The sequence below is a fragment of the Schistocerca piceifrons genome, chromosome 6 (assembly GCF_021461385.2).
Source record: "Schistocerca piceifrons isolate TAMUIC-IGC-003096 chromosome 6, iqSchPice1.1, whole genome shotgun sequence".
In the NCBI taxonomy this organism is placed as follows: domain Eukaryota; kingdom Metazoa; phylum Arthropoda; class Insecta; order Orthoptera; family Acrididae; genus Schistocerca; species Schistocerca piceifrons.
The window spans coordinates 93,311,653-93,328,308 of NC_060143.1; the positions used below are offsets into that span (position 1 = coordinate 93,311,653).

General features: G+C 39.3%; 1 protein-coding gene and 1 non-coding gene across 2 annotated transcripts in view; one reads left to right on the forward strand and one right to left on the reverse strand.

Moving 5' to 3' along the window:
- The window catches only part of LOC124803161 (transforming growth factor beta receptor type 3-like), a 110,751-nt gene that overhangs the window by 43,228 nt on the left and 50,867 nt on the right, over window positions 1-16,656 (reverse strand). Inside the window, exon 5 of the mRNA XM_047264342.1 lies at window positions 10,789-10,933. Coding sequence (XP_047120298.1) covers window positions 10,789-10,933 — 145 coding nt within the window. The remainder of the gene's footprint in view (window positions 1-10,788; window positions 10,934-16,656) is intronic.
- Window positions 3,448-3,522, forward strand: Trnat-ugu. The gene has a single exon. It is a non-coding gene; the product is annotated as a tRNA-Thr (tRNA).

Consider the following 16,656-nt stretch of genomic DNA (forward strand, 5'->3'; position numbering starts at 1 on the left):
AAACTCTATCCCTTAGAGTAAACTGCGATTAGGGCTAAATTTTGTATCTATTATTGTCAATATTGAGAATGAGAGCATTATACTTGCTGTAACCATTTTCCCTGAACACAAGCCTCATATGCAGAAATTCAGACTGTAGACCAGGATGGCCACGGTGTGCCACACTTCATGCTGGCTCTGTGTGCGGGCCAAGGCTCAGCCTGTCATGGCTTTGTTCGTTCCTTCTCAGAAGTATCAGGTATAGCGCGAGATTTCACTTAGTATGCAATGTGGCACAACTCTCTTCAGTTCAGCAGAATTGTGGTGTTAGTCTTGTTTACCCTTCACTATTTGTTCATGTTATGAAGGATGTTCACAGGTCCAGTGGACGTTTGAACAGAAAGAGGCAGTCTCGTGATCTGTCCTCACGAGCCTTTAGAAATTATCAGGAACGACAGAAGAGAGGGGTGAGAATTCTCAATATATATATTATGCCGTTGCATAAGCAACAGGGACTGCAAATTAGCCATAAAATGATATTACAATACTATGCAGAAACAATTTAAAGATTTAACTGACAGTGAAGCAGCAAAAAATTACAACTACTGACAGACTGTGTGACGAAGCAAGCTGGGATAATTTTAATTGCCCTCTTGTTTTGTCATCTGCCTCCTTAAAATTCATTTTTTTTCATTTTGATTTAATTAACATTAACATATGTGAGTATAATCTGTATTTTCATAAAAGAGAAAAGTTGGCCCTTAGTTTTAAAGAATATAACACCAGATCTAATTTTGTGTTTAGTTTTATGTATGAAACTGATTTTCTAATTTATTTGGACTATTACCAGTTAGTATCTTTCATTACAGGGTGAAATCAGTAATTGTTTCGTAACTTAAATTCTAATGTTGATATATAAACAAGTATAAATTCTGTAATAATTATAAACATTTTGAAGACAAAGTACTAGTAATTTTAAAGTATCTATTTAGCTCTATTCCAAAACATGTTAGCAAAACCAGCCCTTCATTAATTCCAAAGTAATTAACAGTTTTGTCAAAAGTATTGTTTGTGTAACAATATTTGTTAATTATATCTAAAAACACAGGTGATGTGACTTACCGAACGAAAGTGCTGGTAGGTCGATAGACACACAAACATACACACGAAATTCAAGCTTTCGCAACAAACTGTTGCCTCATCAGGAAAGAGGGAAGGAGAGGGAAAGACGAAAGGATGTCGGTTTTAAGGGAGAGGGTAAGGAGTCATTCCAATCCCGGGAGCGGAAAGACTTACCTCAGGGGGAAAAAAGGACAGTTATACACTCGCACACACACACACATATCCATCCGCACATACACAGACATAAGCAGACTGCTTGTGTCTGTGTATGTGCAGATGGATATGTGTGTGTGTGCAAGTGTATACCTGTCCTTTTTTCCCCCTAAGGTAAGTCTTGATATGTGTGTGTGTGCAAGTGTATACCTGTCCTTTTTTCCCCCTAAGGTAAGTCTTTCCGCTCCCGGGATTGGAATGACTCCTTACCCTCTCCCTTAAAACCCACATCCTTTCGTCTTTCCCTCTCCTTCCCTCTTTCCTGATGAGGCAACAGTTTGTTGCGAAAGCTTGAATTTCGTGTGTATGTTTGTGTTTGTTTGTGTGTCTATCGACCTGCCAGCACTTTCGTTCAGTAAGTCACATCATCTGTGTTTTTAGATATATTTTTCCCACGTGGAATGTTTCCCTCTATTATATTCATATATTTGTTAATTTCATGATTTAAACAAATAATTTGGTATAACCCTCGTAGTAGAAGAAACTGCTAAAAATAACCAATTTTTCAATATTTTCAGTTAATTTCATGAAGTAAGTTTTAATTGTAATTTCTGTAAATTTAACTTTAAACAATGTGTAGTTTCAGCACCTATTACTGTGATGCTATATAAGGGTCCGATTTTTGGTCAGGAGAGAGTCAGTCCATGGCTGAGTTTCAGACGAGGAACCTGTGTTGGTTAGAACAACAACAATGATTGACTTAACAGTGAAATAAGTGTTACACCAATAGGCCGTGTGTAAAAACAATGATAGTGACTGTTTCCATATGTACCTGATTATTCTTCAAGAACTGTGAAACTTTGTGGTTAGGTTTTACTGCTCGTGGATGTTCAACAAGAAACTACTGTAGCAGTATGTGGAGTTTCATCTGCAAACTATTAATGAGGCCTATGGAGCTTAAACAATAGTGCACTGGCCATACACATATAACTGTGTATCATTAGGGTGGGGAGGTGAACAGTGAAATTAAAGTACTGTGAAACACAACTGTGCACCTGTCAGCTACATCATTTAAAGTAATCAGTGTCAGAATCCACAACCCATTTTTCAGCCAGTGTAGCAACGCAATACGTAGACACCAAGGACAATCAACAAACGAAGAAAATAAAAAGCAGGTTGAACTGTCACAACTGGATTCACTTTTCTGTACATCAAGATGCACTTTGTGCTCAATTTGCAAGGATGGAGCATGTGAAGAAATTGTTGGTACGAATAGTAAAACTTCTGAAGTCACAAGCATTATTTCACTGTCAGCTGCAACAGTTTTTGTTGTTGGGTTGTTTGGAGGAAGAGACCAAACATCGAGTCATCGGTCTCATTGGATTAGGGAAGAGTGGGGGAAGGAAGTCGGCCGTGCCCTTTCAGAGGAACCATCCCGGCATTTGCCTGTAGCGATTTAGGGAAATCAGGGAAAAACTTAAATCAGGATGGCCGGATGCGAGACTGAACTGTCGTCCTCCCAAATGTGAGTCCAGTGTGCTAACCACTGCGCCACCTCGCTCGGTGCAACAGTTTTTAATGGAATTGAACAAAGAGAATGGAGACTTCATATGTTACTGCAAAGTATGTTACTTAAATGAAGGAACGTGCTTAGAACAAGTTTTCGATTTAAAAATTGCTATTATTGAATTTATAAAGGGAAAAGGAGAGCAGGAACAAAAATTAGAACATCTGAAATGAATTTCAGACTTGATATTTTTAATTGGACTTGACAGCACACTGCCAAGAGTAAGACACTGCAAGGTGAGAAAAAACTTATTTGTAATTTTATGGGGATGCATTTACAAAGAAATCCACATTGTAGAAGGTAAAAATTCTGGCCAATACATTACAGTTCCCTAAACTCACTTGTGTTAAAGAAAGCATGAGGTTTGAAGAATTCATTGTGGACATGAAAGAATCACAAGGATAGTTTTCTAAATGGTTTGAGAACATTGCCAATTTTACATCTGTCTTTTTATCTGTTTTCAAGTCTGTTTTTTATCTGTTTTGCAGTTAGAAGTGTCCCTGTGCATGTGCAGACGTAACTGATTGATATGCAATGTAATTCCCATTTTAAACACACATGTTGGGAATGTGGATCTCGCGGGGAGCGTGCAAGGGATAAGTCCCTGCAGACGCACTATCCTCTGTGCCCGCGGTGGCTCAGATGGATAGAGCGTCTGCCATGTAAGCAGGAGATCCCGGGTTCGAGTCCCGGTCGGGGCACACATTTTCAACACGTCCCCAATGAAGTGTATCTACGCCTGCTTGCAGCTAGGGTGTCTATTTAATTATCATTACATTCTTTTATGTTAAAACTGTGCAGGACACCTCCATTGGCTTCCTCAGATAGAGTTTCCACATCTCCCTAATGAGACTGTAAAATCACTATAAAATTTCAATCAGTGTGTGTGTGTGTGTGTGTGTGTGTGTGTGTGTGTGTGTGTGTGAAAGATCTTTTTCGATTATCAAACTAAATAAGTAATGATAACGAGACAACAAGAGTGTGAAAATCTGTGAAATTGCCTGCACCTTTCTGTAATGCTGACAGTTTGTACCAGATAATAATTATATTATGTCTTCAACATGCCAAAATAATTAAACAATACTGAAAATTTGTTTTGTTTGTGATCTATGTGGTTGAGAATAGTGAAATATGAAACCAAGTTGTATGCAGTGAGAGAACACTGCCATTTAAAGGTGGCACATCTGCATTTTCCCCCTTCCCCCTCCTCACACCCAGACAGTTTTCCATGGTGACAGAGGAAATGTGCAGATGTGTAGAACGCTACAGCACTCATGCCATGGCGGGGCTCTCGAGGTGAATTCTCAATCAACTTTGCTGTAGATGGTCATCATCTGAAATCACTTTAGTTATGTACCAATACATTCGAGTCTGCTTTTTTGTGTACAGGATGGAGAAATCTATTTTCACTCACAAACTGGTTGGTGTAGGCCAGTTTCCTAAATGCTAAATGACCAAGGTGGCCATCTGCCTTCTGCTCAACTAACTTATCGAAGCTTGTCATTCCTCTCCATTTTGATGGTTTGGTCACTCAGTGTATAGGGGACTAACCTATACTGGCCACTATCTGAATGCAAACCGTTTTCACCATACTGTGCAGAGAAAAAGCAACCTTGGACACATTGCCACACATAGCTACAATGATTCTGATTATCGTCGTCTACAGTCTGAACTTCAGAATTTGACTCTCATGTTCAGGGAAAATAGCTACAGCAAGATAGACACTACTGTTTGGTGCCACCAATGAAGAATGCTAAGTAACTCAGTGAGGTTAAGCTGGCAGCATTCTTTTCATTCTGTGACATGACAACCAGTACAACAGGTTGCATGCTCCACATATATGGATATTACAGCTGTTCTAACCTGCCTCCAACATCTGAGATATGCAATGCCTTATTAAGGGCGACTTAAGTCATCAAGCAATCGATGTATGTGGCGTCCTCTGTGAATGTGGCAGAATGTACAGAGGCCTCGTAACTCAAACGAACGCTGTGTGTTGCACTGATCAAATGCACCACTTTAGACAAAAGAGCTCCAGCAGTCTTCCACAGATGAATATTGCCTAGGGAACATACATAAACACAATTTGAACAAATGAGGGCCTCGGCACATTTGCTTTCACAAGAGAATCTTTTTATGAAGATGTAACCTGATATTAAATTGAATTGCAATAATTTTAACCAGGATAATGTGTACATATTAAATCGGATCGCAGGTGGTGTTTAGACTTGACGCTTTCAGAGACGTGGAGTGGCAGGTCCCAATGTAGCACTAGCTCCTCATACCATCTGACATTACTCGTTCCCACAGCACAGCTGCCAAAAGCTGCCTAGCTCGCATTCCTAGATGTGTATCATTTTGGCCCGATGGGAGATAGCTGCAAAAAGTTTGAGTATTTTATTCAACATGATACAGCTTGAAAACCATGAATATTTTATTCACATTATTGCTAACTGACCTCATAACAATATATAAAATAAACGAAAGGCAACCACTAACTTACAGGTAGCTGATTTGTGGCCCACTGAAACATGAAGAGTAAAACACACATATCCACGAAGACAACCAAATGCACATGCCTGTGGCCATGGTGAAATTTCATGATAAGCTACACAGTGCCATATAGTTTAGTTGACAAATGAAGCTGTGACCTGAGAAGAGGTTACTGACCACGTAGTGAAGTGCCAGTTACCGTTCAAAAGCTTCGAAGATGATAAACCATATGCATTGACTACTGTACATTACCTCCTATACTGTTGCATGCGTGTCATATCTTCCTGAGAATTCCAACTGTAAGATGACTGATCAATTGATTTTTTTATTATTTATACAAACAAATAAAAACTACACAGTCATGGGCACAGTCAGCAAAAAGGAAAAAGTGAAAACTACCCTCCTCTAGCCAGGAGTTGACAATGACCATAGTGCCACATCAGTCAGATCGCTGGCATTGGTAGCTGTGGGATAGACAGCATATTCAACACAAAGTGTTCCGAATGGTGCCAACATGTAATCAGTCAGTTAACTTTTCATGTGCTGCCATTCACCAACAATTGCTGCCACCAGAAATTGAGACAAAACAACTCCAATATCTGATGTTGCCCTGGCTGAATGAGAAGTTTTGATTAGCCTTGAAAATTTTGGAACACCTGCACAACCACTACATAAATGTGGATAAATGCTGCTCCTTGTTGAATTCCAGCCACTCTGTGTCCAGTTTTTATCACTATCCAATCTATCATGAATGTGTACACTGTAAATTATGTATTAACTGTGGTTCGCAGTCTTAAATATTCTTGGTAATAGTTTTATATAGAATCATGGATACATTTTTAAATGGACATAAGTCAGCACTAGTCGACAGTGAAGCATAAAAAGTGCACGGAAGAGCATGATTATGAAGGTGAAACCAAGAAAATATTCTCAAGAATACTTAAATTTTCAGTTTACCAGCATTGAAGTAAATAAGGAGAAAGACCCCTGTACATCATCTGCTCAAAACTTTTGAAACCAGAGAGTGAGAAACCTATTCAACTTAAATGACGCTTGGAAAAGCTTCACAATGAGTACACTAACAAACCCCAAATAATCATCGAACTGAAATCAAAACCATTTGGAAGGCTTTATTTATTTATTTATTTATTTATTAAGGAAAAAAGAGTTTTGTCTGTAATGAAAGTGATTTATTTGCCTCTTACAATTTTTCATATAAAATAGCCAGGTGCAAAAAGTCTCACATCAATGGTAAAAAGCCTGTTTTGTCAACTGCAATCAAGACCGTAGAAACTATGTTTGGAGATAACTTCACCAAACAACAGTAGTCCATACCTCTACTAAATGGTACTGTTGCCCATATATGATACAGCTGAAGATGTACAGCTTCAGCTTTTCAGGACGTTGCATGACAAACTGTTTTCAATTCAGCTCGATGAATGAACAGATAGCAATAAATCAAACAATGGAAAATACAGGATGGAATGTAACAATATTATGAGCAGGAAAATTGCTACTCACCATATACAGGAGATGCTGAGTCGCAGATAGGCAAAACAAAAAGAGTCTTTTTGTTGTCTCAGCATCTCTGCTATATGGTGAGTAGCAACTTTCCTTCTCATAATATTGTCAGATAGCAATAAAGACACTTATTGCCTTTGTCAGATTTTGTGATGGTATGTCAGCTGTACAGGAACTACATTTCTGTAAACCAATGGAACTGAAAGCAACAGCAATCACATCATTCACTATCTTCAATGATTTTCTAAACTAGGCAAACACAGAATGGAAAAATTGCATCAGAACAGGTACCAAGAAGCACATTCAATGTATGGAATATTCCACAGTATACAAACACTTGTAAAGCAAAAATTTCTACAGTGTGTCTGGACCGGTCTGAAAACATTGCATGCGCTGACAGTTGCAGCTGTAGTACATGATATAAATACAAAAGCCCTAAAATCAAGATTTTTTTCTGCACTTTGTACAGACATGGGTGAAATACATTGAGTGTTATTATTTTATTGTGATGCAAGATGGTTATCATGTGGGAAATTTTTTCTATGTCTTTACAAATTATGAAATGAAATCACCGCGTTTCTAGAAGAGGAAAACTGATCGGAAGCCAAGAAGTTTTGAGACAGTTTATTTGTGATGAAACTGAGCTACTTGGTCAACATATTTGAGGAAATAAATACCTGGAATCTTCAACTCCAAGTAGCAAACACACATATTTGTAGAAAATTAGAATTGTGGAGCCGAAATTTAAACCAAAAAAAATCTGAAAATGTCTGCCAATAAAAACTGTTTTTGTAGCCATTGAAAAATCATTTAAACATGGTGGGGAAAAAAAATTAAAATGTATTTTCCTGCTGATGAAAAATTGGTAGCAAGTTACAAGTAGGTTATGAATCCATTTCAAACTACTCCCGAAGATATCTCAACTGTTAAAAAAGAAACATTCATAGACTTTATGGGAAGTGACAAAATCGGACGACAGTTTTGTAACAAATCGTATTTGAATTTTGGACACAGATGGATGACGAGTTTTCTGCACTGAAAACACAAGCACTTTGTATACAATTACCATTTGAACATCCTACTTTCGCAAAACTGGATTTTATGCATGAGCTGCTTTGAAGACAAAATATAGATCTCAATTAACCTAAAAAACAAACTCAAGACTGTCTATTTCTAATATTAAAACCTGCTCTGCAAATTTTTGTTCTGCAAGGCAGACCCAAGTGAGTCACCAATAATTACTAAAGTTGTTTTTTAATTTAGTTCTGAAACGTTGATTATTAAATGATTTGTGCGGTACTGATGAAGTTTTATGTATAAGTGCATTACATCAGTGTAAAAGTAAATTGTAGTATTTCATTGTGTCAAAAAGTATTTTGCTTTGCTTTCCTTTCAGAAAATTAATCAACATTTTAATTCTTTTTTCCAACAAGCTTGTGCCCCACTCTAGTGTTATTGCAGCCCCTACAGAGGCATGTCCTACAGGTTGAGGCTGGCTGCTTCACATGTATATATGTATGTATGTATGTATGTATGTATGTACAGACTATTTTCAAGCAAATAATGTTGGGACATGAAATAACATGTCCAAGTTTTCCCCTGCTACTCTTTCTAACAATAATTGAACTTACAAGTATGGGCTGGGTTTGACTTCAGATAAGTATAAGGAAATGGGTAGATTGCTCACCATAAAGATGACACATTGCATTATAGTAAACATGCACAATGAAAAGCCTGTTACACATTTGGGTTCTGGCCAAAGTCTTCTTTAGAAAAGAAAAGAAAACACACACACACACACACACACACACACACACACACACATATATTCACACACGCAAGCATACCTCACGCACATATGATTGCCACCTCCCACAGATCAGACTGGAATGCAACTGTCATGTAGAACGGAAGCATCAAAGTATCAATCTGGAGGGGACAAGGAAGGTATAGCAGGATACAGCTGGGGGGAGAGAAGAACACTGTCTGGGAAACAGTGCAGGGAGTAGACTGCCAACAGGCATAGCAGCAGGCTACTGTAGGGAAGGGATGAGTGGGTCGAGGGGGACGGGAGGAGGGGGGGGGGGGGAGGGGGGAAAAAGGACAGAGGAAGTGGAAACTGTTGGGTGGAGGGTGTGAGGACAGTAAGTTACTGTACGTTGAGACTGGAGTAATTTCGGGAATGTAGTATGCGTTGTGAGGACAACTCCCACCTGTACAGTTCAGAAAAGCTGGTGGTGGAGGGGAGGATCCAGGTGTCCCAGGTAGTGAAGCAGCCATTGAAATCACACTAGTCATGTTCAGCTGCATGTTGTGCCACAGAGTGGTCTACTCTGCTCCCAGTCACCGTTTGGCAGTGGCCATTCATCCTGGTGGACAGTTGGTTGGCAGTAATACAAATATAAAAAGCTATGCAGTGATTGCAGCAGAGCTGGTAAATGACATGGCTGCTTTCACAGGTAGCCTGGCTTCTGATGGGGTAGGCTAAGCCTGTGACGGGACGAGAGTAGGAAGTGCTGGGTGGGTGGCCTGAGCAGGTCTTGCACCTAGGTCTTTGACAAGGCTATGATCCCTGTGGCAAACAGTTCAGACTGGGAGTGGCGTAGCAATGGACTAGGATGTTGTGGAGGTTGTGCGAGTGGCAGAACACCAGTTTAGGAGGGGTGGGAAGGATTATGGTTAGGAATCCATTATTTCAGGATATGATGATACATTATCAAAGCTCCAAAGGAGACCTGTTCCAGATCAGGGAGGTATTGGGTGACAAAGAGGGCACTCCTTTGCAGCAGCTTCCTGGGCACAGTTGGAGGATTTGGGTTGTCTGGGGAAAGGGCACGGGAAATCTTTATGCGAACTAGGTCTGGGGGATAGTGCCTGTCTCTGAAGTCCTCGGTAAGACCTTCAGTATACTGGGTGGGGGAGTTCCTGTCCCTGTAAATATGCTGTCCCCTGGAAGGGCTGATAGCTGTCAAAATGCACGTACTCAATGGTGGTTGGTGGGTTTAATGTGGGCAGAGGTGTAGATGGAGCCATCAGAGAGGAGGATGTCAATGTCCAGGAAGGTGGCATGCTGGGTTGAGGAGGACCAGCTGAAGCAGATGGGACAGAAGGTGTTGAGGTTGTGGAGGAATGAGGGAGGAGGACTAAGTGAAGTGGACGGGAGAGAAGATGTTGAAGTCTCTTGGACCTTAGTGCAGATCTAGAAGATATCATCAATGAACCTGAACCAAGTTAGGAGTTTGGGATTTTGGGAGGCTATGAAGGTATCCTCTAGATTGCCCAAAAACAAGTCGGCATAGAAGGCTGCACTGCCCACTCTGCTTCATTTATTATACTTGTCACCTGTGCCCTTTTCATTTGTGCTAGTGAAGAGCTTCACTTTCATATTACACAACCACAAACATGTCTTACACCGTCATTTTAGTTACAGATCATTATCTAATAATGCTACTAAAAAGGTTTTACTAGCAAGAGGTAGATGACAAAAATAGTTGGCAGAAATGCTAGCCTTAGATAAAAAGGAATCATTCAGTCATTGACCAACAGGGAGCGAAGGGTTGGAAGAAATGAGACTACTCAGGAGCTACATTTGAAAAGGTGTCTACTATCAATATCAAAGAAAATAGACAATAATGGGATTTGAGGAAATGAACAATGTAATATAAATAGCAAATGAGAACTGAACACATAAATAGATGGAAGGCAGTCAATAATATGTCAGAGATTTGAATAGAGAGACTGAAAATGAAAGAAAGGGCGAGGCAAATCTGAGCAGTAACTGAAAAATTAAAAGATGGAGCAAATAGTGGAAAGACGGCAGTGAAGATAGAGCAAATAGTGGAGAGGCAGCAGCGACGTTTGAAAAGACAAGAGAAGCTACGAAAATAACAAATACTCATTTTGCAATAGGCATCTACAAGCTATGTGATAATCTATGTGCAATGTTGCCATACCTGCAATACTCTTTACATGTGTCAGAAAATTGGGTACAAACTTCAGTGGCCCACGGGTAACTATCTGCTGAGCTGTCGACACTGTCGTCTGGTTCACAAGTGGCTGGGACCTTGGCTTTGAGCAATGCTGTGTTCTGTTGACACACTGAAATGACATGTCAATATGATGAGTTATATAATTTACCTGAAAGTTGTTTCCAATAAAGGGAAGATACACTTTAATTATTAATGTATACCTATTATTCTGAGCATCTGCATAACAACAACAATAGTCCACTATACTGCAAAGCTTATGCAAAATTTCCTGTGAAAGCATTTACTATGAGAACATGTTAATGAAGAACATTTTGACCAAGTATTCCTCAAGCATTGTCAAATGGTAACTGACTTTTGTACAGTTGCTGGCCTCATCCCTGTACATCCACTGTACCAGCTGTGACATCACTGGTCCTCAGTCCAATGCCATTTTATTCACTGTTCTCATCCTGCATCTGCAATGTCTACTTTAAACTCATGATCATCAAGTTTCATTACATACTCAACTGCAAATGACTGTCATTATTCAGAAAATATAGTGTAACTGAATAGATAAAAAAATCTACTCACAAAGTGGCAGCTGGAGAAAACATGTACAAAGGTATTGGAATTTGCAAGCTTTGGGAGCCATTGGCTCCTTCTTTTGGTGGAAGGGTTGAAGGTAAATGAAGAGCGGTAAAGGAAAATGACTGACAACCTTTAGGAAGTGGAGAAAGTTTGGAAAAGTTATCCAGAACCCTCAGTCAGGGGAGACATAACTGGAAGGGATGAGAAGGAAAGTCTGATTGTTGGGAACTGTACCAAACGAGATTTGAAAACCTGAGGGCTTAAAGGTGGAAGATAGGGTAATATTCAAGGCAGAGATTAGTGAGAAAACATTGTTGTAATGCCAGTTCCTACCTGTGAAGTTCTGAGGGAAGGGAACTGGTGCTACACTATATCCTTTGTTCTCACCACACACCTGGCCTTAATTTATGTTAATGTCTTTGGTTTCAAATTTTCTTCTCAGTAACTATTCCTTTCTTCACCCCCTTTTGGTTTTGTACATCTTTTATTTTTTTGACACATTTATTTCCCCCCACCCAACCTCTACCACATACAATGCACTTAGCTTTCCACTCTTATTAACTCATTTTGTTAGTAATCTCTGTCTTGTCTAGCACCCTATCTTCCATCTTTCAGCTCTTAGGTTTTCAAATCTCATCTGGTGCATTCCCCAATCAATCAACCTATGCTTCTCATTATATCCAGTAAGTCTCACCTGAACTGGGGTTCTGGGCAACTTTTCCTCATTTCCTAAATCTCACCATTCCTTTTCCTTCACCCCTCTTCTTTCCCTTCAACCCACCCACCAGAAGAAGAAGCCACTGACCCTGAAATCATGCAAACTTCAATATCATTATACGTGTTTTCTTCTGCTGCCACTTGGTGAGTATATGTTTTTATCCATCCAATTATATTATACTTCAAAAATTGATTATTTTCATTTATGCCTTAGTTCAGTACATCATTAGATTTTTTTATCTCTATAGCTTCTTTTTTTACACTATCCCAAAAACATTTAGCCATCTTGACGATCATCAAATGCAATTTTTTGCCCATTTTCTGAAGCACATTCAGCTTTTACTGATTTCTCTGAATAGCACAGTAGCAGACTCCTGTCACGTTCAGCCTGGTGTCATTCTATCTTGCGCACAGTCTGCTTGATGTAACACTGTGCACACTCACATTGTATTTTGTAAATGACAGGAACTCTGAGGTCTATAATATCTTTCACAGGCCACATGAATTTGCATAATTTGTCTGTAGGCCTAAAAACTCACTTGATGTTCTGTCTATTCTGGAGCCTTTAATATTCCCTGTCGCTTAACCACTGAATGACTGAATGGCAATAAATACAATTTTTTTATTTCTCAGTGTGCCAATGTTTCACTTGCAGATACATCGTGAAATTGTTTGATATATTTGATGGTTATTGTCGAAATTCCCACAGAAGACTCGTAGATTGTTCACTTCCTGTGGTTTATCTCTGGCATCAGAGGCAGTTTCTGCTTGATGAATCAAGCTCCTTACAACAGTCCATAGCTGGATCGTATGTTGGGGTTACTGGTTAAGAGCTTGTAGATATTGAATCACGTAACTGGGTTTCTTGTACACACTTTGGCTGAGACACCCATTGGGTTTTTGGCAGATGAGGACATCAAAGAAGGATAATGAAACACCCCCATTTTGTCCTTTATTGGGTTTTGTGTGATTACCGAAGATGCAAACAATTAATTTTTATAATTATATGACCGTGTACTTAATGGATGAAAGGCTATCGGTTTTTCTGCTGTGGTTTCGGGGGTATTTCAACTGAGTGCAGCTGTTCAGAGAAAGAATAGTTAATGATTGAAAGTTTGTCTATTATTAAAGACCATAAAGGTTGCGATGTACAAACTGATACGTATTTTCTACTAATACACAAATTCTGAGGCAGTTGCTACCTTCACCTTACACGTCTAATTACGGTTATATCTTTTATTGGTTGCTGAATTTAAGTACTTCGTCACACGCAATGATGATGGTTAACATTCACAACAATCCTCACTGCAATCCATGGTTACTGCTGGCCGACACAGTTGGCGCGAAACATGTAATTCAGCACTTATCACTTTTGGTTTAATATCAGTCGCGAATCGGTATCAATGAGGGTCAACCCCACGACGATCAGGGGGACGCGCTCATTTGTCATACTCCAGTGAATTTACCGTTTACTAGTCATTCGACCATCATTCTTGCCCGTCTCTCCAGTACTACTGCTCACTCGACACTAGTCTCACTGCCTCCTGCAGTGCTCGATAATCGACTCCTGTCTGCTAGTGACCTGGGTGTCTGATACTAGCATCTATGTTCGTGGGATCACGGATCCCTTACAAGGCACTGTATTTTTATCATGAATTTGATGTGGTATAGATGCTACTGAGGAACTGCATGGACTCTTCAAATTTTGATGTTGGCCTGGTTGTACACTAAAAGTGTCATCAACATACCAGCAAAACATACTTTGTTTCACAGGAGCTGTGTTGAGGGTGTGGTGGTATCCGGTGGTACCCTCAAAGTTTTAAATGAATAGTTTTGTTATGGTCAGATCTAACTGGCTTCCCATGACAGTAAACAATATTTATCATCAAGAAAGCTAAGAGTTTCTGAGAGAACATAATCAAAGAAAATACAGAGATCAAAATATCTAACAACACTCTCAAAGAAGGTGGTGCCATGCAGGAGAGTATAGCTTGGGACCTGACTCTTCCAAGATTATGATTAGAATTCACTATCAATTCCTTGCCTGGCTTTTTTTTCTTTTTGTGATTGGATCCCAAATCTTGGATCTGGCCCTTTTATTTTGCATTTAACCACACATGATAAAGACACCCAAAACAACACACAAAAAATGATGGTAACAAAATAATGCGCATTCCGTACATACCACTAGCCAAAGAGTACTGGATTCTTTCACACAAGACGCAATTCGGATTCACATATTCAATTATCATTATCACAGAGATTGGCTTACAGTAGGTACACCTGATGTGACATGGCACGAAAGCGAACTTTTTCTACACAGTGAATGATCGTTGCAACTGGTTCTAGATATAAATAAATATTATAACAATATAATCCGCAGGTCTTCCGTAGTGCAGAAGGAAAGTTACATTTAGAGACTCAGACGACTGTGTGTACAAATCCCATCAGGTGGGGAAATATTTTTATTTTTAAATCTTCATCAAAATGACTGTGATTATTATTATTTTCAATTAATTGGTCTCAATATAATTTTTTATTTTTAATCTTTTGTCACATCATTTTTATCATCATACTGACTTTTTTATTTGGTCCTCTTATCACTCTTTTTTCATCTGGAATCTGCCTGTCTCGCCTATAATCTGTAAATGAGTCCCAACCTGGACTGCTCATCATTTGGTATAAAGTCAGCTTGTGTACCAAAAGCAAGGTGTTACAGTTCACTTTTAGCACTGAAACTGAATTTTTTCTGTCTTGGGTTTGTTCATACTGTCAGCATTAATTGCCATGAGCAAAGAGAGTGTGATTAACAGCTCTGCCGCAGGTTGCTGACTGCCATTTTCTTATATACATTGCACATTAAAAGGTTGTGGTTAGGTTAGGATAAAAGTGTAAGTTCAGGGCTACAAAATGCGTTATATGCCACAGTTCTGTCATTGGTCATTTAAAATCAGCTGTGGACAGAGCATCTAGCACTCAACCCCATACCTGATGGCAGCAGCTCCCTCCGTGTTACATGAACAACATTTCAGCACTTCGGAATTGATCCACCATATTTGTGTGTCGTCTTTAACACTTAGGCGCCGATGCCCGTAAAAATACGGGCGTGTGCGACCTGCCCATAAGTCTGGCGCCCGTAATTTTATGGGCGTGTCTTCTCGTTCTTCCGCTTCTTTCCTTTGTGTGTTCTCACGATTCCCGCTTGTCTGGGAGGCGCTGCATGGACTGTAGTTCGAGTATTGGTCACTAGATAGTGCAGGCATGCTGTGGAAGGGTGTGCTTCCCTTTTTATTTGTCGGGTTTTGTAAGCAGCGATTTTGCCCCACGTGGTCTCAGTAGCGTCGACATGGCAAAGCGTGGCTTGACGGACGAAGAAATTGCTCGCGAGTTATATTGTGATTTAGAAGAAATTGACATTGATTTGTCAGAGGAAGATATTGTAGATGACTCTGATGATGTGGACTATGTTCAAGAAGAAGTTTCTGGCAGTTCAGGTAAAGAATTCTGACAACAAAACATCTATAATTTTTGTTCAGATTTTCACTGAAAAAACTCTCAGTACGTAATTATGATTTTATTTGCAAATACTACTCTTCTGATAGACTCAGAAGAGGAGAGCAGGTGTCCAAGCACTTCAGCAGCAAGTAGTCCCGTCGATATTGTGCCTGAAGAACGAGCGAGACTAACGGCGAGGGGTAAGCCGAGACGTGCGCGCCACACCGATTCTGAGGAAGGTTGGACGACTACTGATCGTGCATCAGAAATCGATCTATTCTCAGGACAATTTGGAATATGCAATGTTGTCAGTTTAGACCAGAATAGTGCACCTCTAGAATTTTTTTCATATTTCCTGACAGATAGTATGATGAAATATATAAAGGAACAAACTAATCTGTATGCTCAACAATGCATCAGGAAATTACGAAGCACAAATTCCCTTTCACCCACCTGCTCATTATCAAAGTGGAAAGGAGTTACACTTATGGAAATAAGGAAGTTTCTGGCAAAGTGTGGCGAAAAGACAGACGCTACCAGTGTAGTGAATGTAAAGTAGCATTGTACAAAATTCCGCACTTCAAAATTTACCACACAAAGAGCAAAATTGCATCCTAAAATAGTTACAGGAGGTTACTGTAGATGATACATACTGTATAAATCATAATTACAATTTTTGTGTAAAATAAAAAAAAAATTCCTTCTAGAAAATACAGTGAATATACCTTTGACCAATTTTTCCTTTTTTAAAAAACAATGTTATAATAATAACGCTTGTCAAAAGTATGTATTAATTCAAGAGAAATGTATTATATATGGTTTTAAACAAGAAAGTTTAGGTTTTTCAATAAGAGTAATTTTATTGCTATAACTGAAACCTTCCATGAGTTGTAGTAGTTTAAAATACGTTAAAATCAGCCAGTCTTTATGGTAGACATCCGTGCGCAATGGCTCAGGACCCAAAGCGTTAACCGAGCAGTAGCCAATATAGCAACACTGCAATGCCAAGTGGCAGACGTCAACTATCAAGTAATTTTAAATGGACTATACCAT